The 23,374-nt window shown below is 44.9% G+C and overlaps 1 protein-coding gene and 1 long non-coding RNA gene across 2 annotated transcripts in view; one reads left to right on the top strand and one right to left on the bottom strand.

The window, feature by feature from the left end:
- Positions 1-5,866, top strand: part of POLR1A (RNA polymerase I subunit A) — a 28,217-nt gene extending 22,351 nt beyond the window's left edge. The window contains exons 31-34 of the mRNA XM_015862578.2: positions 603-803; positions 1,534-1,651; positions 2,816-2,980; positions 5,554-5,866. Coding sequence (XP_015718064.1) covers positions 603-803; positions 1,534-1,651; positions 2,816-2,980; positions 5,554-5,654 — 585 coding nt within the window. The 3' untranslated portion in view covers positions 5,655-5,866. The remainder of the gene's footprint in view (positions 1-602; positions 804-1,533; positions 1,652-2,815; positions 2,981-5,553) is intronic.
- Positions 5,867-16,141: 10,275 nt separating this feature from the next.
- Positions 16,142-20,180, bottom strand: LOC107314001. The gene is made up of 2 exons (XR_004306972.1): positions 19,974-20,180; positions 16,142-16,759 (listed from the first exon to the last, which is right to left on the bottom strand). It is a non-coding gene; the product is annotated as an uncharacterized LOC107314001 (long non-coding RNA).
- Positions 20,181-23,374: the final 3,194 nt, after the last annotated feature.

The raw sequence follows: 23,374 nt of genomic DNA, 5'->3' as shown, positions 1-23,374 counted from the left end.
TTTTGATACAGTAATAAGAGAGGACAGGAATTCGTGATCAAATGTAATGGTGGCAGCTGGAAAAATCTAGCAGGAACATGAATTTCATATATGAGAAACATTTCCCTCTCCTTGTTTTGAAAAAAACCTTTTAACACTTCTAGAAATAAAACTTCCTGTTTCATATCTAACCAGTTATTTTTATGCTGTCTGTCCTCCCTCAGTTCTACTCCTATATCCTTCCTCCCAAAAAAACACCTGGCAACAGTCTGTCTTTGACCTCAGCTATGACTCATCAGCCATCCCAGTGCTGCGAAACTATAAGAAGATGCAGCAAAATCAAACAAGTTGTAGGCACTGAAAGACTTCCACAGTCCTCCTGCAAGGTCGAAGATGGAAGGGGAGAAAACCCTATTAGTATAAGCTGTGAGGGCTTGAAAGCACTGTGAATAAATGGCCCTGGGATGTGCTGTTCATGTTGGCGTTGCCCAGCTGTAAATCATGTTGGATGCTTTTGTTCCCAAACATGCAATTAGGATAATCCCACTTGGCTGCTTTTTTCCTGAAAAGGAAGCAGGCTGGTTTTTGAGCATAAACACTGTGTTGCTTTTTTTTCTTTTTAGGTTTCATTGGCGCTTCCATTGATGAAGGTGTACTTTGATATCTCCTCTTTGCTTCTTTCTCTAACACGGAACACGGTTATACATGAAGTGAAGGGGATCACACGATGCCTGTTGAATGAAAGTACCAATGAGAAAGGAGAGAAAGAACTCATTCTGCAAACTGAAGGGATAAATCTTGCAGAGCTGTTCAGATACTCTGATGTATGTAATCTGTGCGTAATCTTGAACTTGAATGGTCCTTTGTGTTCTAGGGAGAGGTGGTGGATGACGGGTGCCATTTAAGCTTAGCAGGGCTGTTGTGTAGCCTTCTCAGCTCTTAAGCTTTCTTCCTTCTCTGCTTTTTTTCCCAGATGTGTTCAGAGCTCATCAGAGTCTTTCCTCAAGGGTAGATTATAAATCGTTATTTTGTGCAGCAGCCCAGGATCTAATGACAGATAATTCCACACCGTGCTTGTAACTGTCTTTATAAATGTTACTTGAGGGAGTTCTTCCATCTCAATGAATTGCAGTGCTTGGAGATGAATAGTTCTGTTATGCCATCTAGCCCATAACTCTACAAACAGAGGATTGTTTTATGCTACATCTTTTCTACTGCTTTTGTTAAAAGAAGGTTCTGGCTGGCTGTGACATTGCTTGCAAGACTTGACCGTGTCCTGCTGCTGGGAATAGTCAGTTTGTTTGTTTTCTAAATTAGGGTCATTTTTTTCCATCTCTGCTGAATTTCGATTGTGGTATTAGTGTATAAAGATTAAATCTCCAGAGTCGTCTTTGTCTGTATTTGGCTCTGAGGTACTGCCTTGCTGTTGGTGTTCACTTAATGAAAGGTGAAAGGTGGGTAGAAGTTATTTTAGCTTACTGAGCTTAGCTGAAGTGATTTGGAAAAATAAAGCTACTGTTGTCCTAATTTATATCTGTGTCTTTTTGCTTTCAGATTTTGGACCTGAACAGACTTTATTCCAATGATATTCATGCCATGGCTAATAATTATGGTATTGAGTCTGCCCTGAGGGTCGTTATAAAGGAAATAAAAGATGTATTTGCTGTATATGGTAAGATTTCTCTGTACCATTGAAGATGGTCTTTATTACGATTAAGTTGGTTAAAAACAGCCACTTTGCTCAAAGTTGTGTCTTAGCATGATAAATAATCATATTTTAAGTTAAGTTTTCATCATTTTGGTCACTGTGGTGCATTCTGGGAAGAATGTGTTGGTGAACTTCAGTTTAATCATAGTAGAAAATTCACTAGACAAGGTTATATTTATCCACGTATCAGATTTTTCTGTTTTACTATATGGATTTTGTGCGTTGGAAAGTCCACAGGAATTAATTATTAACACCTGAGGAACATTAACTATGTCAGACATGCAAAGTGGCCCTGAGAATTGTATTTAATCTTGCCTCGCTTTAGCTCTTTAATGCTAAGAGTCCAGGCTCCCTTTATAGTTCAGTTTGTATCTTCCCTAAAATAGCTGCGCTACCTTGACTGAAGGTTCTTCCCTTTGCACTGCTGAGAGAATCCAGACAGGGATCTTAGGGAAGATGCTTTATGGGCTCAGGGCAACCTGTTCTAGTGCATGGTTTAGGGGTTGGCAACTATGTCTGTGGCAGGAGAGTTGGAACTAACTGATCTTTGAGGCCCCTTCCAACTACAGCCATCCTATGATTCCGTTCTATGACTGTATACAGTGGGAAATTCAGCAGCTGGTTTCATAACAGGTTTATCAGCTGGCAATCCAGAAAGCCTTCCAGTTGTTATGTTCTCCTAGGTAGATGTTAACAGAGTTGTTAATAATTTCCCATCAAGCAAGTGCTATTTTTTGAGCCTAAATGGGGTTTTCTGTGGATGCCTAAGATCATAACGCATATCAGAACCTTTCTGATATTTACGTTCCTCCATTGCCTGGCTAATATAGGCCTGTCCCATCACTAGTAGATGGGTGCGTGCAGACAAAGATTATAGAGATCTCACTTGTTTTGCAGCACTCTTGATGTTCCAGTTTCCTGGTTTATATTACAGTGAGGAATGCCCATCTTGGATGCGTCAGGGGAGCAGTTATGCCAGCTGCATACAAAGAAGTGCAACAGCCAGAAGAGCACAAATAAAGATGTGTTCTCCACATTGAGTAGATTTCAGGGATTTAATTTAGATCAGATTTCTTTCTTTAGAAAGCAAAACTTGAGTGCTCTGATTGCTCTTTCCTGTGTTCTTAGGCATTGAGGTAGACCCTCGGCACCTCTCGCTCGTGGCAGACTACATGTGTTTTGAAGGAGTTTATAAACCCATGAATCGTTTTGGAATCCAGTCCAGCTCCTCCCCTTTGCAACAGATGACATTTGAAACCAGTTACAAATTCCTGAAGGAAGCAACAATGATGGGTAAATGATTTAGTTTGAACTGTACTGCAGGATTTCACGTGTGCTTTGTTTGCATTGGAGCTTTCTGCTATTTTGAGTAATGCAAAATTGCATTAGAAAAGAATGCCAGAGGCTACAATGTTAATTAAGTCCTTGCCTGGGGAAACGTTCCAGACATTTTTAATAAAATTCTGCCGGCTTAAATGAAGTCAGCTCCCACATGTAGTTTGTGGGGTCTGCGATTCCTGTCTTTAAGAATTAGATAAGCTTCTTAATAACAAATGTTAAGATCATTAAGATTTGTTCTAACGAGGCCTTATAACAGACCTTTAAATCTGCCCTTTTCTGTCTTTACTTACACCATTAACACTCTCATCTCTGCTTGGTTTTCATGTCTCTTTTGTAACTCCTGCATTTTCTCCTTGCCATACAGAACTGTAAGAACAGTCTTCTCAGTTGTTACTTTGATTCTGTTTTTCTTCTGCTGCTTTTAGAACTCCTTTCTTTGGTTCTTTGATGTTCCTTTTCCTCTAACACAGACAAAGGGTTGGGTTAATTTGCTTAACGATGGGTTTCTGCTGCCATTTGACATGACTGTGTACCCTTTGGTGGCCTTTGTGCTGCTCTGGAAGTTGTGCAGAGCTTTTAGCCTCATCTACTTGACCATATCTCTGCATGGATCACTGAGGGCATTTGAAGTGGCAGTTGCTCTCTATATGTAGGAGTCCCATCCAAAAAACATGACACTAAGTCTGTCACTGGGTGGTTTGGTATCATGTTTTGGTACTAATTACATCTCTTTCTTGAAAACACTCTTAGTTTTTATCACTTGCTGGTTGGATGTTCCTCCTTGAATACTCCTGTGTCACCTTCTGTGTTACCTAATGCAAAAGGGAAAAGCTATCATCACGGCCTCTTTATCTAGGGTCTTAAATGGCATGGCACGGATGTCAGGGAGAGGGACTTCTGTCTCTTAATGCTGTTTTATACCCTGTCTGCGAAGGTAATGGGGCTTTTACTGAATAGTATCAGTTACAATTAACTTATAATTCATCTGAACATCAGAAAAAAATGTAAATTCAGGGGGAAAATGAATAGAAGAGGATGCTTCTTGCACAGCTGCTTTCTCTGGATACATTATGTCAGGTGTTTACTTATTTATAAGATAAAGTTTTTTGCCAGGCAAAGCATAATTATGTTTGGTGAGTACTGCAAATAAAGACACGAAGTGCATACTAACAGAAGGGCATGGTGAATTTGCAGGAAAGCCAAGCTGCCTACAGGTGCACAGATTTATTCATTTCACCAAGATGGAAATCAGAATCCTAATGTGGATGACAGCGGTCTGGGTCTGATTTGTTTTAATGCAAGCGACAACTTGACTGTACATCAAAACAGAGGCTGTGCCCACCTATGGCCTGAGTCAATGAGAAAGGATAGAAGGAAGCACAGGAAACAGCTAACATAGCAGGGAAATGCAGTCAGAGTGCAGGTGTGACCCACTGGGCTGCTGATCAGGAAGATTTGATGTGGTGAGAGCACATTTGCATCAGCAGAGGGATCCTTTTGGCTGCTTGCTTGAAGAATAACTCTTTGTTAACATCACGTGAGCAGACAGGATGGTTCTGACTTTGACCTAACAAAGAACCTTTTTTTCCCCTCTCTCTCTTTCTTCAGTTGACACACATTTAGGAGCAGCTATTTACTTGTACAGCTGTAGCTGAGATCAGAGCAGCAAGCACGTGCCATAAATTATTGTGATGATGCAGCACCTTCCCTGCCATCCTCTGTAACAGAAAGTTCAGTTCATTTTGCTCAGCAGAATAAGTGAACACCAACTTATCAAAGCTTTAACAGGTCTACTTCCAATCATACAGCGTGCTTTCATTAAATATATATATATAAATATATATATTATCCAGCTTACTGATGTTTAGGATGAATGAAAAGCAGCCTGCTTGCTTATAAAAACAGTGAAAGCAAAACACTACCAGCCAGACATGTCATGTGGAGAGCTTCCAAATTTCTATGACAATATCTTGCTACAGTGAGCAACCACAAAATGAAAGGAATTCAAGGAATGTTTCTCTCCAGTCAAAAGTGCTCTTCGTATCTTGCCAGAAGGATTTAAAATCCACATCAAAAGGATTTGTACTAACAAAGAGAAAAGACTCCACAGGAGAAAAGCAGAATGAAAGCACCAAATCTTTTTGGTTTTGCCTCACTGGTGCATTTCTTTTAAGCAATTAATTTAATCAGCAAAATGTGTTGAGTGGAAGGTCAGAGAGATCCGTGTTCTCATGGAATTCAGTGTTATCTTTTCATACTGAGTGGGAGAGAATTGATAAATGTGTGGCTCTGTTGCGCACAAAGACTCAGAAGAGCAAATTGTTGTTATAGGAAAAGCAGGAAGAGTTTTCAAGCTCCACTCTAGGAATATAAATTCAGTCTCAACAGTAGGTGGCAATGCCTTTCTGGAGCTGGGGCTCTGAGCCAGATGAAGTTCTTGCATGTAAAATCGAATGCTTTCTTTCAGCACTGACCTTGGAGAGGCCTTTGGGAACATACTAACCTGACTTTTAACTCTGTTGTAGGTGCCCATGATGAACTGAGATCCCCTTCTGCGTGCCTGGTGCTTGGGAAAGTTGTTAAAGGAGGGACTGGTTTGTTTGACCTGAAGCAACCCCTAACGTAGTGTTTTGCCTGAAAGGATTCTGACTGATACGTTCATCGTAAGAGTTATTTGTATGTATATGTTCTACAGCTGTGCCTACAGCATCTGCTGTGTCTCGAGTCATCTTTCCTGTGCCAGCAGATGTATTAATCTGGATACCTGATGAGCCTAATTTCTTTAATGAGATTGTTTGCACCTATACGAGCAAAAAAACGTTTCCAAAGAACCATTTACTCGCTGTTCTCATCTTTTTTTTAAAAAAATTGTTCTTATTTTTTACATAGGAAGAAATAAAACAGAGGAGACCATCTGGGTCTCACAAAGACAGAAATCAAAGTAGAATCTGTTAATGGGGCCTGAATCTTGCAGGGCAGGATGCTGGGTGGGTAATGGCAGTTGCCACATAGTTGTGGCACTATTAGTACAATCCTTCATCAGCCAGAGATGTGAATAGAGACGCTTCTCTAGGCATCTTCCACTGTCTACATGTGGAACCGTTCCTGACACAGTGAGAAACCCTATGTTTGATGAAGGTTTTTTGTTCATAAGTGGCAGCGTGAGCAGCTGCAACACTGGCTGTACAAAACAGTCCCAGAAGAGTCACTGACACAGAGGTTTGAAGCTATTTCTGCTTAATAATGGATGTGGCAAAGAAGTGTTGGGAACACCCTGTTACGTGACTGTGTTACTGAGGGAATTCTGTCATGCAGTCAGCAGCCATCACCACATTGCTGGCTGTTAAACAGCCTCTCTTTGTGAGTCAGACCTGTTTAATACATTTTTTAATCAGAATGAGATGCCTGTAAGTTGTTACTATTCTTTGATGTGTAGGCACATTTTCTGCCTGATTTCAACCCTCTGCCCTGCTCTGTGGTGCCCTTAAGCCAGCTGAGGAGCTCCTGCTTGCAGCAGAGCTGCACTGAAGAGATCAGATCAGACACTAGGAGACACTGGGTTACGATTGGGAAAGAGCCTTTGTGGATTATCTTCATGCATCAGATCCTTAAAGCTGTGTAAGACGCGCTGCACATTTCATTGAAGCCAGATGAACCAAACTTCCCTTTCCGTTTTGAGTTGTATTTAAAATGTAGGTAACAGGACCAGCTTTGGAAAAACGATTCTCATGTGGACTGCAGTAAGTCAGGCTGTAGGAAAGCTACCAGAATTACAGTTCAGATTCTAAGTCACGTCTGCTTAGTAAAACAAAGAGGTGGTTGTTTCGTCCGTGGACAAAAGGGATAGGGAGTGCATATGGCAGGGCCACAGCTGTCTCTGGAGGTGGAGAGATGTACATGTGTTGGCATGTGAATGGGGTTAGTTTACACTACGATTCTTCATGCTCTCTAGCTGGAAGAGAGGCTGCTGAGGTAGCAATTGCTGTTAATCCGTAGGGTGAGCATGGTGCCCAGGGACTTGGCTGCACTTTCTGCAAAGATGAGTTTGCTTAAAATTCATATGCATGGAGAAGAAGAGAGGTAGAAGAAATGCCCTCCTTCCTGGGCAGGACTTTTGTTTCTATGTGAAGGGCAGCTCTTGTGCAGCTGGACCTGGAATGGCTGACTTTGTCTTTCACCGTGCTGCAGTTACATACAGCTCTTCTTGAGTCTGTGATCTTCCTGCCCTCCAACTCAACCATGGTAAACAGTCAAACCTTGTGATAATTCCTATAACTTTTCTACATCTGCTGCATTTCAATCTGTAGATGATACAGAAATCAGGTGCAGCTCTGTCATTGGAAACTTCCTTCTGCTTCTTCCCTCAGAACCATCCATTCTTTTAATTATGTGCTGCACCATAAGGTGCCAAGATACCCCAACAGAATATAGTAGCTTCTATAATTGCTTTTTCAGCATGTGTTCTCTCCGTTAATGATGCTGTATGGTGTGTCTGAGACGCTGAAGGTTTGAAAATCCCACATCAGGCAAGAAGAATGGATGCAAATAGCAATTAATGCTTCTTTCATCTCATAAATGAGGTTGGACGGTAGAAGACGAGAAGCAAAAGACTTTGTTTGACCAGATCTTGGTTCACATGTTGTTGTGCTTCTGTTGTTGCCACTGCTTGGTTACTGACACGCACAGTGTGTCAGTAAAGGATCTTTAATCATTCAGAAGCTTGCTGGACAGACCACTTGAAGCTTGCCAGTAAATGCTGGAATTTGGAAGCTAATCCTTAGCTCATCTGCTGAGGATTTTGGCAAGCACACGGACCTGTGACACCGCAGGGACACTTCACACAAGGTCAGATTGTGGTGACGGGGCCGTGCTCCCGGCTCCAGCTGTTCCAGCTGGATGCAGGCAGAGCAATCCAAAGCAAAACCTCTCTTTGCAACGAGGTCAAGCTGGAGAACTTGTTAACATCACTCATAAAGCTGAGATGTGAGAAGTGTTTTGAAGGTTTCGGTGTTAAACATGGCAAGGTTGACCTACTTTCCCTTGCAGTTTACATAGCATGCTGAGTAGAATCATAGAATGGCCTGGGTTGAAAAGGACCACAATGATCATCCAGCTCCAACCCCCTGCTGTGTGCAGGGTCACCAACCAGCAGACCAGGCTGCCCAGAGCCACATCCAGCCTGGCCTTGAATGTATCCAGGGATGGGGCATCCACGGCCTCCTTGGGCAACCTGTTCCAATGCATCACCATCCTCTGGGCGAAAAACATCTTCCTAAGATCCAACCTAAACCTCCCCTGTCTCAGTTTAAAACCATTCCCCCTTGTCCTATCACTATCCACCCTCATTAACAGCTGTACCCCTCCTATTTATACATAGTATGCAGGATTCCTCACTCCAAAGACCTCTGCTGACCTTGCAGGAGATGTCCCCACCCTTGGCAAGGGGCTTGGAACCAGATGATGGTCCTTAAGGTCCCATCCAACCCAAACCATTCTATGACTCTAAGACTCTGAGGCTGTTTGGTTTTTAGGTAATTGCATGCAGCTGAGAGAGCGGAGGTTGTATAAGAGGTTGATGGTGAGAGCAGTTGCTGAGGATGCAAAGGGTTGGGGTTTGGCTCTGGGTGGTGCACCCCCAACCAGCCTGAGGCCCAGCATGGGACAGGGAAACTGGAGTCTTCCTGCTTTGCAGCTCTCTGCTGTTGCAGGAAGCATTGCTATTTGTAGGGATAAGCGAGGGATGAGCGATAGCTCCCTGTTCCCAAGGGAAGGTAGGGAAAATGAGGCCCTATGGTCCCATGGGCTTTCTTGGAAGACCAGAGGGAGCTTTTTTCCTAATGTTTGTGCAGCCTCACTCGGAACAGTGGAGAGAAACCTGACTTCAAAACAAGTTTACAGCCATGTTGGTTTCCTTTAGGGTTTAAAGGCGCTGCTGTGATGTGAAGGGTGAGTGTCTCAAGATTCTTGGGCTAATAGAAGGTTGCTGAAGGCCTGTGTTGTATATGGGCACTGTTACCCCTAGTTGAGGCATCCCCCAGTTGCTCCACCTTTGCCTTTCTGTGTTGTTCTCAGTTTGCTGTGTGGAGCTGTACTGGTTTGGTGACACCTGGAGGGAGCTGGGCAGTGGTGGAGCTGCATCTGTCGTAGGATCTCCTTGAAGACCTCCAGGATCTGTGTGTGTGTGTGTGAACAAAGGAGCCATGCCAGCAGTGCACGCTCCAAATCCTGCTCCTGCACCCATTACTCCAAGTGTCCCAGAGCCAGGATTAAGCAAGCTGCTTGTTAATGATGCTTTCCAGTTTTCTGGCTTGGATCCCTCAAGAGCAGACACTCCAATTGCCCTGGAAAACTTCAGGTTTGATGGCAGAGCCATTGAGCACGCAGGGCTGTTCCTGTCTTTCTGGGAGCACTGTGCTGTGCCAGCTGGGATAATAGACCTGCCCTCTCCCCCCCCCCAGCCCTGCTGCATTGCATTGGGCTGTTGGTTGTATCCTGGAGCCCTGCCTGGTGCTACAGCGAGAGTAACGAGTGATCAAGAAGTAACAGCGGAACATTAATGCAAACTGCAATAAATACGGAGATGCATTATTAATGGGACATTAAAACCAAAAGGGCAAGTCGAGCAAATCATGTGCTGACAGCACAGTGCAGCAGCTCTGCAGAAAACTCCCAGGGTGGTATGTTGGAAAGAATCAAGGTTCTGTAAAACACTCCAACACGAGCTGGTTCTGCTTTCTGTTATGCTGTGTTTCCTCCATGTGGGAGCCTGCCTTGTTTCTGGAAGATCACAGAACCATAGAATGGCCTGGGTTGAAAAGGACCACAGTGATCATCTGGTTTCAGCCCCCCTGCTCTGTGCAGGGTCACCAACCAGCAGAACAGGCAGCCCAGAGCCACATCCAGCCTTGAAGATGCAGAATTTCAGGCCAGGAGCGCCTGTCCATCCCCTCCTTGCTCAAAGGCCTTTGGGAGAAAACCCAAACCAGTGAGGTCAGAGCAGATGGGTGTAAACTGACTTCTGCTACATCATTCCCCAACTTCTGCCTTGTTAAATGACCCACCCAGGCTGCTGTCAGCTCTTCCAAGAGCAGATGGGACCCAGCAGGGTGTGAGCTCAGATATGTTTCTTACTCCGTTGCAGGTCTTTGCACTTCCCCAGCTATTGCACCACTCCCAAAGGAAATGCCGTGGCTCTTCCTGCTGCCCTGCCCTGAGGATAGGGGCAGTGAGCAAATGCAAAGCTGACAGCTGAAGTCATTGCCCTGCAACCCTTTGGGTGAGCTCTGCCTCTCGGCATGGGATGGATGTAGGACTGAAGCTCATGCAGCAGCTCTTGTGTTTTGCCTCATGGTTTGGGGTCAGGCCGGGGCTCTGGTTGGAAGAACATTGCTGAAGCAGCTGTTTTAAGATGCTGATGCCTCTGCTCCTCCACCCACCAGGCTCTGTTTCGATTAGGTTACCTCAAGGTTCAGCAAGCACGATTGCTCACTGTCTGAGCTGCTCACCTTCATTCATCCTGGAGCCCTCATGCCCACAGGAGTGCTCCAAATCCATTCTGATGCCAAAACAGCAACCAAGCTGCTGGCTGAGATCTTCTGGAGAGCTCCAGCTCTTGCTTGTGAACTTAATAGGCCACGCTAAAAGCATGGGGCAGTGTCTTCCTCTCTACTTCTCCTTTGGCCCTTGAGGTTTCATTGACCCAAATCATCTCCCTTTGTCTAACCCTGAAATCCTTACTGGGCCGTGCAGCTAGGAAAAAAAATACATGGAAATGCAGTTGTTCCAGGGAAAAATGTTAGTAAGCAAAGCTTTCTTCAGCATGGTTCAGTGAGGGTGCAGTTGGATTTGGGCTCCTGCATCTTAGTTAAACTCTGGCTTTGTAGATGGGAAAGCTGAAATGAGAGGAATGCGGCCGTTCTGAAAGGTCAGCTTCTCTTGGACATTTCACCTCTTTGGGTCACAACCCAAACCCAAACAAACCCCAGAGCCAGACATCAGCATTCACAATGCAACAAAACCAGGCATCTTGTTTAGCGTCAACCAAAAGACTTCATTTCATCCTCGGTGCAGGGGAGGTGCTTAAAACAAACCCCTCACCATTTTGGAAGTGGTCTTACATAGGAAAAAGGGTTGTGCTGGAATGAAATAAAAACAGCAGCCACTTCTCAACTCTCTCAGTTCTCTCATATATATTTATGTATATATTTACATATATAATTGCTTTCCCTAGAATTACTTTCTATATCCGGCTTCAGTCTGTGGAGGAGCGCTGGGGATATAAGAGGGTTTATTTAATGCCTAATAAATCATCTGGAAAACGTCTGCATACAATTAAATAAGGTAAGCTTGTGATGGCTGCACACTCCCGGACCTTGAGTCACTTTGAAAAACAGAGCTTTGCCCTTCTGTCCTTCCAGGAAAACCGATAACAAAGCATTTTTGAAGTAATGGGTCAGAAATCCCCCTGCTAGAGCCAAAAGCCACTTCAGCTCATGCAGGGTGTTTGCAGAAGGGATTGTTTCAAGAAGTCGCAGCCCACATCTTGCATCTGCAGGGATGGGCTCTGAGCTCACCCTTATCACAGGGACTGTGATACTGTTCACACTTGGGTATCACATGTAGGAGTCACGGAATATTCCATCTATCTGGAAAGGACCCACAGATCTTAGAATTGGTTGAGTTGGAAGGGACCCGTAAAGGCCGTCTGGCAATCTGCTGCAATGAGCAGAGACACCCACAGCTCCATCAGGTGCTCAGAGTCCCATCCAGCCTGACCTTGAGTGTCTCCAAGGATGGGGCATCCACCACCTCTCTGGGCAACCTGTGCCAGTGCCTCACCACCATTACTGTAAATAACTTCTTTCTTATATCCAGTCTAAATCTCCCCTCTTTCTAGTCAGAAACCTCTTGTCTCCTCACAACAGATGCTGCCAAAGAGCCTGTCTTTCTCCTAGCTCCCATCCAGACTCTGAAACATTCTACATGTGCCATCCCCAACCCATCAGCTCTGTAGCGCGGCTCTGGTTTCCTAGCAAGATCTCACCCAGAGCTCTTAGAAATGGGGTTATCAGACCACATGTAATTGAAACTGGTATTAATTTAGGTAGGAGGATGTCAGATGCTGTATTACAGCGGCTGTTGGTGACAACAGGCCGAGAAATACTGGATGGATATACTGAGTTAAACACTGGGAGAAAAAAAGGAGGGGAAAGGACAACTGATATCCTGGCAGTCCCGTTAGAGCTGGTTTTAGTATCTTAATGGGGGACAAAGGTTCCTCTCTCACTGCCAGGCTTTATTTTTCCACCGTGCCAGAAAAATGCACTGCAATTGATCCTTCCATGCACCGGGGAAGAAAATGTATGTATATTAAGCATGCCTGTGTGCAGTGATAGATGTGTGCCAGCCGAGGGGTGCTTACCTCTGTGCAACCTGAAAATGTGATAAAGGGCTGAGCTGGGTGACACGATGACAACTCTTAGCTGCTGTTTTTGGGTGGTGATTTTCATCGCATTTGGTTTCTTTATTTTTTGGCTCAGTAGCAGCAATGTCACTACAAATGAAATGCTGTTTGCTTGCTACAGCCTTCAGCAGCTGCTCCTGGTTAACTGCAGAGCAGAGCACCTCTGGTTCCACTCTGGCTTTGCTATGGGCTGCTGTGAGGCAATGAAGCAGGAGCAGCTCCAAGCTGCCCAGACACAATGCAAGGAGAAGCTGTGTGCTCAGAGCAGATGTCTGTAATGCTCACAAGACCTGGGCTCTGTTCCCAGCTCAAACACAGATGTCTCTTGTGATCTCAGACATATCACATCCCTTCTCATGCACGGGGGTAGATGCAGTTGATCCTTTAATGCTTTGCAGCACACTCTAAGACTTGCCAGCAGAAGACGGTGCTCCTACATCAGGGCTCATGAGCCTGTTTACTGACTGTGTGTGATGTCCATTTATGCCTCGGTTCTGGTCACCTCAATGACCCAACAGGCTGTTCTGGTTGAACTCTGAGAGCCCTGCGAAGATCTGACTGGCACTTTTGAGTCAGCGCTCCTTTTAGCACCCTGCAAACCACAGTCATCCTTTGCTTTGCTCGGCTTGACAAGAAAAGAATTAAGGCTGGGATGATGAGCCTGTCCAAACGGTGCTTATTACACTGTCCTATTAAGACAGACTGGGCCATAAGCATTTCTGCCTTTGTCTTGCACAAGTCCTCTGCTTTGCTGGTCCAAGGAAGAGGGAACATTTCCTAGCACAGAAGCTCTTCCTCCAGCTGTAAACACCATCTGTGCTTTCCATGTGAGGGTTCCTGGATCTCTTCCTACCTTCTGGCTACTGGGAACTATCACAGTTTAGACATAGTGGATCTAAGGAGAATCTGGAGCACAACAAATCATTACCTCTGCCTCTTTGCAGCTTGCAGTTCTCATGTAATTTCAGGCACACAACCCCTAAGGTTGTGTGATGCTATTACTGCAAACCTTGACGGTGCGGAGAAGAACTTGGGCATGTTTGAGGCAGTTCATGCTTTAACATCCCTCATACTTCATTCTCCTCCTGCTCCGTTCTGCCTGACAAGAAGAACGGTGTGTTTGGGAAGCAAGCAGTCCATCTGAATGCGGTTTGCATCTGCCAGATAATCCCCCTTCCAGGAGCGAGAGGTGTGATGATGCACTGAAGAGGTTTAATCCAGTTCCCAGACATCAATTACACTCGGTCATTAGTGCTTTACAGGCAATTACTCCTTACGCTAAATCTTTCGAAAGACAAAATACCCAGGAAGTTACCAAGTCCTCAAGGGAAAGGAGCAGAGGAATATTTTTAGGCTTCATCAGGCTCTGGTGTGGATTGCTGGCAGACTGACCAGAGCCATCCATACACATACCATTGCTTACAGCTGGGCTGCTGCCACGGTGCAACATGCAGCCTTGATTAATTCTCTGTTTTTTTTTTTTACTTGGTTTCAGCTGGTGATTCCAGTGCAGGAACCCAACGCACCTCTCCCCCATAGCAAAAAATGTCCCTGAGGGATGCAAACTGCTGTGCTGGGCAGTGCCGGAGCACTGGCACAGAGACCAGAGAGATGTGGGGCTTCTCCCATGGAGATGCCCTAAAGCCACCTGGACATGGGCCTGGGCACCCTGCTTGGAGCAGGAGAGGGTTCCACACGTGCCCGGCTGAATGTTAGAGCCTCACTGACTATTTGAACCCTGGAATGTTTGGTCTTCTAATGGGGATTCACTGTGTTGAACTGTGAACAGGACGTATGTCCCCTGCCTCTTTGATGATGCAGCGGAAGAGCTGGGTGCAGGTTTGAACCATGCGGCTTCATCAAACCACAGATGGGCCCATCGGTGTGAAATCACAGCTCAGCCCGAAACGTTGGGGTGACAAAGGAATGGCAGCTTTCTAAATCACATCTGACACCGCAAGGCCTCTGTTGGGTTTTCTGTCTGCGATAACTTCCCTCCTCTCAAGAAGCCACAGTAGCGATAACTAGTGCGGATTTGTATGGTGTGGTGATGGGTGTTTTCTCTCTGAGGTTTGAATGATTGAAAACACTTGCTTTTGTTCCTAAATGAGGAAGTTTCTTGCTGTTACGATTGCACGTAAGGACTTGAACATCTCAACTCAGATCACTGGACACAGAAACGAAAGCAATGGGGGTAACAATCCCTGATAACAACCAGCTTGAGATGTGCCTGCAAGGCTGCATGCTCTGTCAGGCTGGCAATGAGCGCAGTGAGGGCGGCTGTGTTTGCCATGAGCTTTTGTGAGGCTGTGAATAAGCACAGCAGCCCTGCACGTGCAGTTGTGTTCGTATCCAGACGGACAAATGCACAGAGCAAGGCTTTCTTCGGAGACATCAGAGCTGCAGCTCTTCTGGCATCACTGCAGATGGTTAAAAACCAAGAGCCTGGAGGGGGAGAAGACGCATCCCAGTAATGTGAAGTGTGATTTATGGAGAGGTTTAAATGTTGTAGACAGGGAGTTTGGCTGAGGGCTGCTGCAGCCACCGAAAGAGCAGAGAGAAAAACCTCAAAGTACTTGTTCCCAAATGCCAACCTGGCCGAGAATTCAGAATCACCTCAATTCTGAGTTAAGCAAGTTAATTATTGACTATTAGGGAAGGCTGCAGTGTCTGAGTCAGGCAGCAGCTGTGGAGAGTCTGATGCTCCAGGGATGGCCTCTTCATTCCCCTGCTCCAGCTGTGGGATGAATGGAGTCCCATTCCTTTTCCTCACCATTCAGATATATATTCTAAGCAGCTGGAAGTTGTGTTGTTATAACTGCTTGTTGTGGGCACAGTTATCTGGTCCAGGGCAATACTGACTTGCTCCATATGTGACTACTAGGATTTACAGTTTATAATATTGCTCTTCTGCATTGCCATGGTGACAAGGACCTGCAGGCTGTGCCCTACCTATACCTTGTGTAAGAAATGCCATCGCTGGAATTGGTACTGACTTGAGGCTGGAGATGGGGCAGCTGATCCAGCTCAGACCTTAAGCCTCATCTTCTATGCCAGGAGTCGGACTCAATAACCCATATAGGTCCCTTCCAGTTAGGGATACCTGATCAGATCAGGCTGCCCAGGGCCCCCACAATCTGGCCCTGAATGCCTCCAGCGATGGGGTACCCACCATCTCTCTGGGCAGTAATGCTAGCACTAAGTTTCTGCCCTGCACACAGGCATGTTCCAGCAGAGCTGGGCTTACAAAAAATGATACTTTTGGCCAGGATCTGATGTCAGGTGTGATTTGGTCAGATCTGATGTCTTGTCATAAACAAAATGAGGACTTGTTGACTCAATGAATTATTTCGCTCTTTCACCGTATCTAGATTCTCATCTTGAATAGCTAAACCAGCCAGGGCAAGTTTTCCAAATTGATTTTAAATTGACCTAATTAAAGCATTAAGAGCACATAATGGAGATGCACTTAACCCAATTTAACCCTTCCTTAAACCGATTACACTAGAATTTAATAATTTGCAGAGAGAAGCTAACCCAATTTCTGAAAGTTAAGACAAGTGACACACACTCATAGGGCAGGTGAGTTTCACTTCAGGCAAAAGAAATTCCACCTCGTGCATATCTTCATGTAGCCAACCCACAACAAATGCCATCCCATAATATTTGCCTAATATCAATTCATAAAATCAAGCTGTTTAGGCCAGAAGTGCCAATGACTTCGAGGACATCACAAACCACTGCATCTCATTTTGTTCCACCTATTCTTCACCCATTGCTTTTGTTCAAGTAAGCTGGTTGTGCTGATCTCCTCTTCCATTGGATCATGCATGTCTTCTGCCCCAGTTTGTGATCTGATGTGTTCCCATCCCACGTGGGCACCGTGTATTATGGCCGCCAGTTGAATGATCAGATGAGAATGAGTCTGTGGATGCATGTGACAGATATCTGACATGTCAGGCCATGCTGAAGAAGGCACTGTGCCCCAAGGGAAGAGGTCAGCAGATAGTTTACCACAACATTCCTTCCAGAGAGCATGTCTTAATCTGAAGGCCTCAGAAGAACACACATGTCTGTAGCTGCAAACATCAGTTGAGTTTCCTGTCAGAATTAGTCTGGCTTCACCTCACACTGCCTCTTCTGCCTCTTATGAAGAGCGTGTCAATCAGGGCTTTGCTTGTTCCCTGTTTTCCTTTTTCTATCTGTGAAGGCACGTCAGCTTTTCACGCACTGTAAGCAGTGTTGCCATCCGTGACTCACAATTACTGCTGTTAAAGAATACAGAAAAACAAAATGATCTGTGAGTGACGGGGAATTGGCAGGATAGAAAGGTGCTTTCCAAACCATTAAGACTTGGTTAAAAAGGCAAGGAGTACATTTTCTGAGGGGTGGCTATGAGTTTTGGAAAGATCAAGTGCTGCGGAACTCTGCAAATGGCAACTCCATCATTCAGTTCCTCCAGCTTCCTTTTACAAACTGGGTTCTCCTCCAGCTTGTCTCTGTGGGCACTGCCCCTACACCCCTCGTATCCTTCCTCCAGCAAAGTATGGTCTTGCTCCCACAGAAAACAGGAAGAGAAACATAAATCCAAGAGAGAAGTGGTGAAGCCTTGAACGCAACCAGCACAGATTTGCTAGAAGGTGCACAAATGCAGCTCCAGGAGTCTGCTGTGGTGAAGCAGAAGTAATGAGTGAGGAGCAGATGTGAGAGCATTGGGCATAGGCAGCCTGCAGGCCAGATAGGCACATAACTGCTGCCAGTCTCCATAGGAAAGCATCTGGATGAGAAATGCAGCTAGCACAAGCCTGCATACCATGTACATGGCAATGAGCCAGCGGGGCAGCAGGCAAAGTATTATGATCCAACAAGCTGAAGCAAGAAACTGGCTGAGATGATAATGCTCATCCCTGTGGGTCCCTGTTAATTTAGGATATTCTATGTTTGCACCATTCTGTGAATGTGATAGACACCAGGCTGAAAGAAGGTGGTTTGGGAGACAGAGTGTTGGGAAAGGTTAAGCATCAGCAGCATCTTTTACAGGAGACACGAACATGGCAACAGAGCAAGAGGAGAGCTGCAAAACTGTGAAGAGGAACTAAGATAGCATCAGGAAGGTGAGATTTCTTGTCTTCATCATATGCTGAAATGTCACACATTCTTCAGTCATTACAAGAGACTTGAAAGGTGGCCACTCAGTAGAAGTTTATGCAAGAACAAGATTTGCCTTCCTGTAGTATTAGTGCTCTACATAATCTGGTGATGGGACTCTGGAGGTGAGTTTGGTGGTTGAAGTTCTTTTCCAACACAGATATTTCTATGATTTAAAATTAAACATCAGAGATCTCCATGTGCCCTCCTACTTGCCAAGTCTGAACAAAATGAACTCTTGATAAAGATGAGGCCAATTCTTGAACTATTTTGAGTATTATTTTCAAGTGTTGAAGACGTGGGGTGGAAACAAACAGGGAGGAGATGGGAAGAGGAGGGTCAACTACAGCACTGGGAAGAGAACGTTTTGCCTTTGACACTGGTATAGAAAGTAAACCTAAAATAGTGACCATCTGTATTGGATGCCAAATTGGCTGAGCCTTGTGGTAGCTGTGTTATTTGAAGTAAAAAGGTGCACAACACTGGTCCTATCACAGTTTGCTATTGGTTGGTTGAAGAAATGTCACCCAACAGGACATGGGGTGAAAACAGTGGTTTTAGTGCATTACTGATGCAAAACAGGCTTAAAATAGATTTTTGCCTTTTAAGCTTTGTCTAGTAAATATCTATGGCAGATTTTCTGCAAAGCCAATTGTACTCATTTGTGGCTAAAAGAAAGATGAAGCTGCAATTCTGAAGGTGCAAGAACAATGGCATGTACCTACAGCAGCCCTTGTTATCCATCCTGCATCCTCTGCATGCAGGGGCTGTGAAGCTGAGGACTATCAGGTGCAGAGCAGTGCCCATGGCCTGAGACTGGTCCAGAACAAGGATGAAAACCACAGCCCTGTCGAGCAGCCAGAGCAGGCATTGAACAGCAGGAAACTGAGCAGATCTCACTTCTACAAAGTGCAGTAAACTTCATCACTTCTAGCAAAGTTTACATCCTCTACCTAATTTGATTTAAATTATCCCTGTTCTATGGCTCATCTGTGTGGTTTGCAAACAGGCTCTGTCTTGAGAAGTCAGATTAACACTTCTTTGTGCTGCTGCTGCTGAGGAAAAGCCATGGATAGGTGACTCACGATGTCGTTCCTGCGTGAGTCACCTGAAACATCACATTTGTTGGTCTCCAGTTCTGCAGATCCCCATTAATATCCATCAGGGGCTGTCATGCTAATTAAATGAGCTTTTTGTTTTCTTGCCCTCTTTCTAGTCTTTTAATACCGTTTCAGCCTCGCTGATGGCAAGGTCTGTGTATCTGCCTGCCTGACCTTGTTTATCTGAAATGTGATGCTGGTTTCACCTGACCCAGTCTCCAATTGGGATTATCTGAGTCAGGCAACAGGGATTCTTGATATGGCAGCCAGAAGAAATGGGTGCATTTAAGGTAGGATTCACATGCTGTCATGTAGTGATGCAGGGCATGGGAACCCTACACTGGCTGTGGGGTGGAGCCATACAATCGTCCATGACTTCACTTGAACAAGACTCTGAGCACTCGGATTGAGCTGTAAATGCCCTTGTTGATTGCAGGGGAGTCGGACAAGATGACCTTCAAAGGATCCCTTCCAATTCAGATGATTCTATGATCCAACAGCAACTAAAATCTTTGGGGATGTTTCCAATGAGTTTTAGAGAGGATTTTCATTATAGGTTATGGCAGAAATGTCTGTCAGCATAACCACAGCAAGTGCGGGTACCGCTGGGCAAAGATGCTCCAGTAGACACTGTAGGACACTCATCCCACTCATCTTTCAAGTCAATGGAAAAGTCACAGAGCACACACAGCTTTTGACCACAGAAGCCCAAGACTGACCTTTATAGTCACAGTGGTAGTATTCATGGTGTTCACAGTTGAATTGATGATAACAGCAAATAGTCTATTTCCTGTGAAGCCATTTCCATCCTTCCATTGTTGTGCATTGTTAATGCACTGCTTTATCTCCGATGCTTTTAAACTAGTAAACTTCGAAGCGGTTAAGTATTTAATAGTGATAGAAGTGCATTTCCATTTGGGGAGAGAAATTAAATGTAATGATTTGAGTGTGTTTATACTAAAATATTTGTGGCTTTTCCTGGTAGGATGCTTCTGTGAAGCAAACAAACCAACAAGCAGAAGAGTTCAAACCCCTGATGAAAGGGGTTATGATGTCTGTATGTGATGATAAGACCAAAAGCCAGACTGATATCCGCAAAGCCCTACCAGTAAAGATTGCTGCCTTGAGTTCAGAGGTGCACAGCAATGCTCTGGTGAGTGAACTGAACCCCTGCCAAGAGGCAGAAGCACAAGGAAATTCAAGCAACCAGCTCGTCTTCCACCTTAAGACTTACCACAGATTTTGAGGAGACCTCTCTCCCTGTTGACATCCTCATTGCATGGAATCACGGCCAGTTAAAGTCTCAGCTAAAAATAAAGTAGACTTGGGTTAACCTCAGGCTGCTTCCTGGAGAGAGGAATGCCCTGGCTCTGCTCAGCCTTCAGGGCAATGGAATGCTGCAGGCCCAGTTGTGGCATCATCAGAGCAGGAGCATGGCGTGTTGGACAGAATGAATAAGGGATGGAAAAAGGAAAAGGAAAAATCCTCTTCCATCTGCAAAACAAGGCAATATTTTGGTGGGGTTCCTACAACAACTGTTACGTTCACAGGGGGCAACAGGAGATACCAGCACAGAAAAATCTCTTGTAGCAGGTGCCAGGAGGGTTTGGAAAAGAGCCTGCAACTGAGAGATGCTACAGCATCCCAGAATTGCACTAGGAGAAAGGCTTTCCTGAGGACAAGGCAGAAGAATGGAGAACCCAAGAGTCTTCTGGAGCCAGTCGGGTTTTATCCACCTAAATCTTGAGATAAAACAACATTAAGGAGGAAGAGTGAAGTCTGGAAAGAGGAGCTTAACGCAGCCATAGTGAATGACATCTTTACTACTTTTCTTTATGACTCTTAATCTTTCCTTCCTCCCCTTCAAGACAGAGCGGATGATCTGCCTTCAATTTCAAGACTGTGTACTGGCAAAAAATATTACAATATATTTCATTAGAAGGAGTGTGTTTAGAAATGGACATGCGTTCCAAATACCCTTCTTTTTTTCCTTCTTTTTCCCCAAAAAGAAATACAAATGAAATGCAAACAAAAATAGAAAGCAATGACAACGCAAACCTAAGTCAGAATAAAGGCGTGCCACAACACACTTAGCATCCAAAGCATGGAGGAAGTCCAAACACCTCCAAGTAATTCTGCAATGGAGCATTCAGGTTGCACACCTTCAGAGGAACAATTCTCTATAAGCCTATTACAGTGTCAAAAACACATTATTTTGGGTTCTCAACCTGAAATACCACATCTTAAGCAAGTCATTTGGCAGCAGCTGGGAGAGTAGAAATGGCATGTGTTGGCTCAGGGCACTCGGTTTCGAGCTGGCAAGCAATGTTCTCTGTGTCAGCACTGATTTATCTTGGCCCAGGTTTCTCTTTTGTTCTCTGGCAAGACTTCAGCAATATTAGCAAGTAAGCGTGATTTAACATTTGTACATTTCTAGGAAGAGCAGCTTTATTTCTCCTGTCAAGATAAGACATTACCCATGTGCAGGAAGTGTTGGTGGTCTTTCTGCTGTGAAGAGGCTGGCAGGCGAGTCCAGCATCCGAACTGGGATGTAAAAGTGCTGCTGGGCTCCCAGCTCTACAAGCACACCTCTGCCTCCTGCCTCAGTGGCGTCAGGTCATTGCATGGGCATCCACCGGCTCTTAAAGAATCAGAATCTTTAAGGTTGGAAAAGACCTTTAAGGTCATTTAGTCCAAACCCAACCTGTCCCTGCTGTGCCCACTAATCCGTGTCCCTCGGTGCCACATCTCCAATGTTCTTGAATACCTGCAGGGACGGTGACTCCACCACCTCCCAGGGCAGCCTATTCCAATGCATTACCACTCTTTCAGAGAAAAACTTCTGTCCTACTATCCAACCTGAAGCTTCCCTGAAGAAATTTGACTCTATTACCTCTCATCTTTTTTGCTTACCTGGGAGAGGATCACCTGTGGGACTTCTATCTCCTGTATGTGAGATGTGTCAAAACAACCCAGAGCTGGTGTCCTCCTGGCACCAGAGAGCAGCCTCATGTCTCCCCAGTATGAAAAGGGGCTGCTCTGGCTCAGCCCTGATCTGTCCCCTGCATGGCTTCCATCTTGCCTGTTGTTTTTCTTTTTTTCCCCAAGGTTTTTAACTGTTTTGTCCTACTCTATTTCCTATTATGGCACAATAGAGCCGTGTGCTGCAGAGAGCACACTTTATTTAATTTGTTATGCTGTTCAGAGAAGTAAAAGAAACTCTTAGATGGCAGATCCTCAGCAGATCCTCAAATCCTTGTATAAACTCATGACACAGCCAGGCACTATTTATTCATGCAGTAACGTAAAGCAGGACCATGTCTGCCTATGGCACATTGTCAAAATATGCTCTTCATGCTTTCCTCAGTTGAGAAAATCCTTGATGGGCTCTGATAATTGCTCTCGTGTCTGTCAGGCAGCTTTAAATCAGCTTTCCTCCTCCTCATTGCTCCATCAGGCTCACAAAATAATAATAATAATAATAAAATAGCAATAACAGAGAGAAAATAGAACACAGTGCAATACAGACAGAAATGTTTGGGTGTGTTTCATTGTCTGGAGGTCAGCAGTCACCCATAAATCAAAACCCTTCTCTCCCTGAAGCAAAGCCTTAGACATTGACTCCAGGGCAGGGCCCAGGGATGTGCCTGCAGATGTGGCTGGAGATCAGCAGCTGCAGCACCGCTGCCCTGTGATGATAGCAGAGTTAACTTAAGATTTGGCACCCAAAGTTGGCTGTATTTTATGTGCCAAGCACGTGCACAAACAAATGTTGCCTTGCTGTGAGTTATCTGTAATGTACTATTGTATCTCATTTAAACATACCCATCGTGTAACTTAGCTGGCAATGGATGAAGGTTGAGTTGGGGATTGGTTGTACTTGACCCGTACAAGACTGTGGGACCTGACAAGGTGAATGATACAGTGCTGAGAACTTCCTGATGTTCTGACAAGGCCACTGTCATTTTCAGAATGTCATGGAGACTGGTGGAAAACCCTGTCAATTGGAAAAAGACATACACCAAATCCCTTTTCCAAAAAGGACCAAAACCTGGGGAACAAATGGGTCAGTCTCACTTCAGACCCTGGGTAAATCATGGAGCATGTTCCCCTGGAGCCCATTTCTGGACATGTGAAAGAGAAGGTGACTGGCAAGATCTATTTACTAACAGAATATTGTGCCTGATCGACCTGAATCAATTCTATGATAAGATGACGACTGGATTTGTGGGTATGGGAAGAGCATCACATCCCATTCACTTCAGCTTCAGCTTGCTTTCAACATAATCTCTCAAAATACTTTTGTATCCAAGTAAATACATAATAGTCTGGATGGGTGGGAAATGAGATGCTTAAGAAGTTGGTTGGATGATCAGGCAAAGAAACCCTGGTTAATGTGATGTGCTAACAAATGGGGCACTGCAGGGGTCTATCCTTGGACTATATTAACAGATCAGTTAAAGCCACCTACTTAGCACTCAACAGACCTCTGGAGAGGGTCACCATCATAGCTAGGAGCTGGGCTCCATGAGGAGGTGAATATCATCTCAATATGAGAAAGGTGGGTTTGTCTGGCCCAGAGGAAAGACTGACTGGAGATCTGATGGCAGCTGCTTGTATCTGTTGAGAAGATCA

Source organism: Coturnix japonica, chromosome 4 (assembly GCF_001577835.2).
Source record: "Coturnix japonica isolate 7356 chromosome 4, Coturnix japonica 2.1, whole genome shotgun sequence".
NCBI classification, from domain to species: Eukaryota; Metazoa; Chordata; class Aves; order Galliformes; family Phasianidae; genus Coturnix; species Coturnix japonica.
Note: the sequence above shows the minus strand (reverse complement) of the source record. Positions and strands in the feature narration are given on the sequence as shown.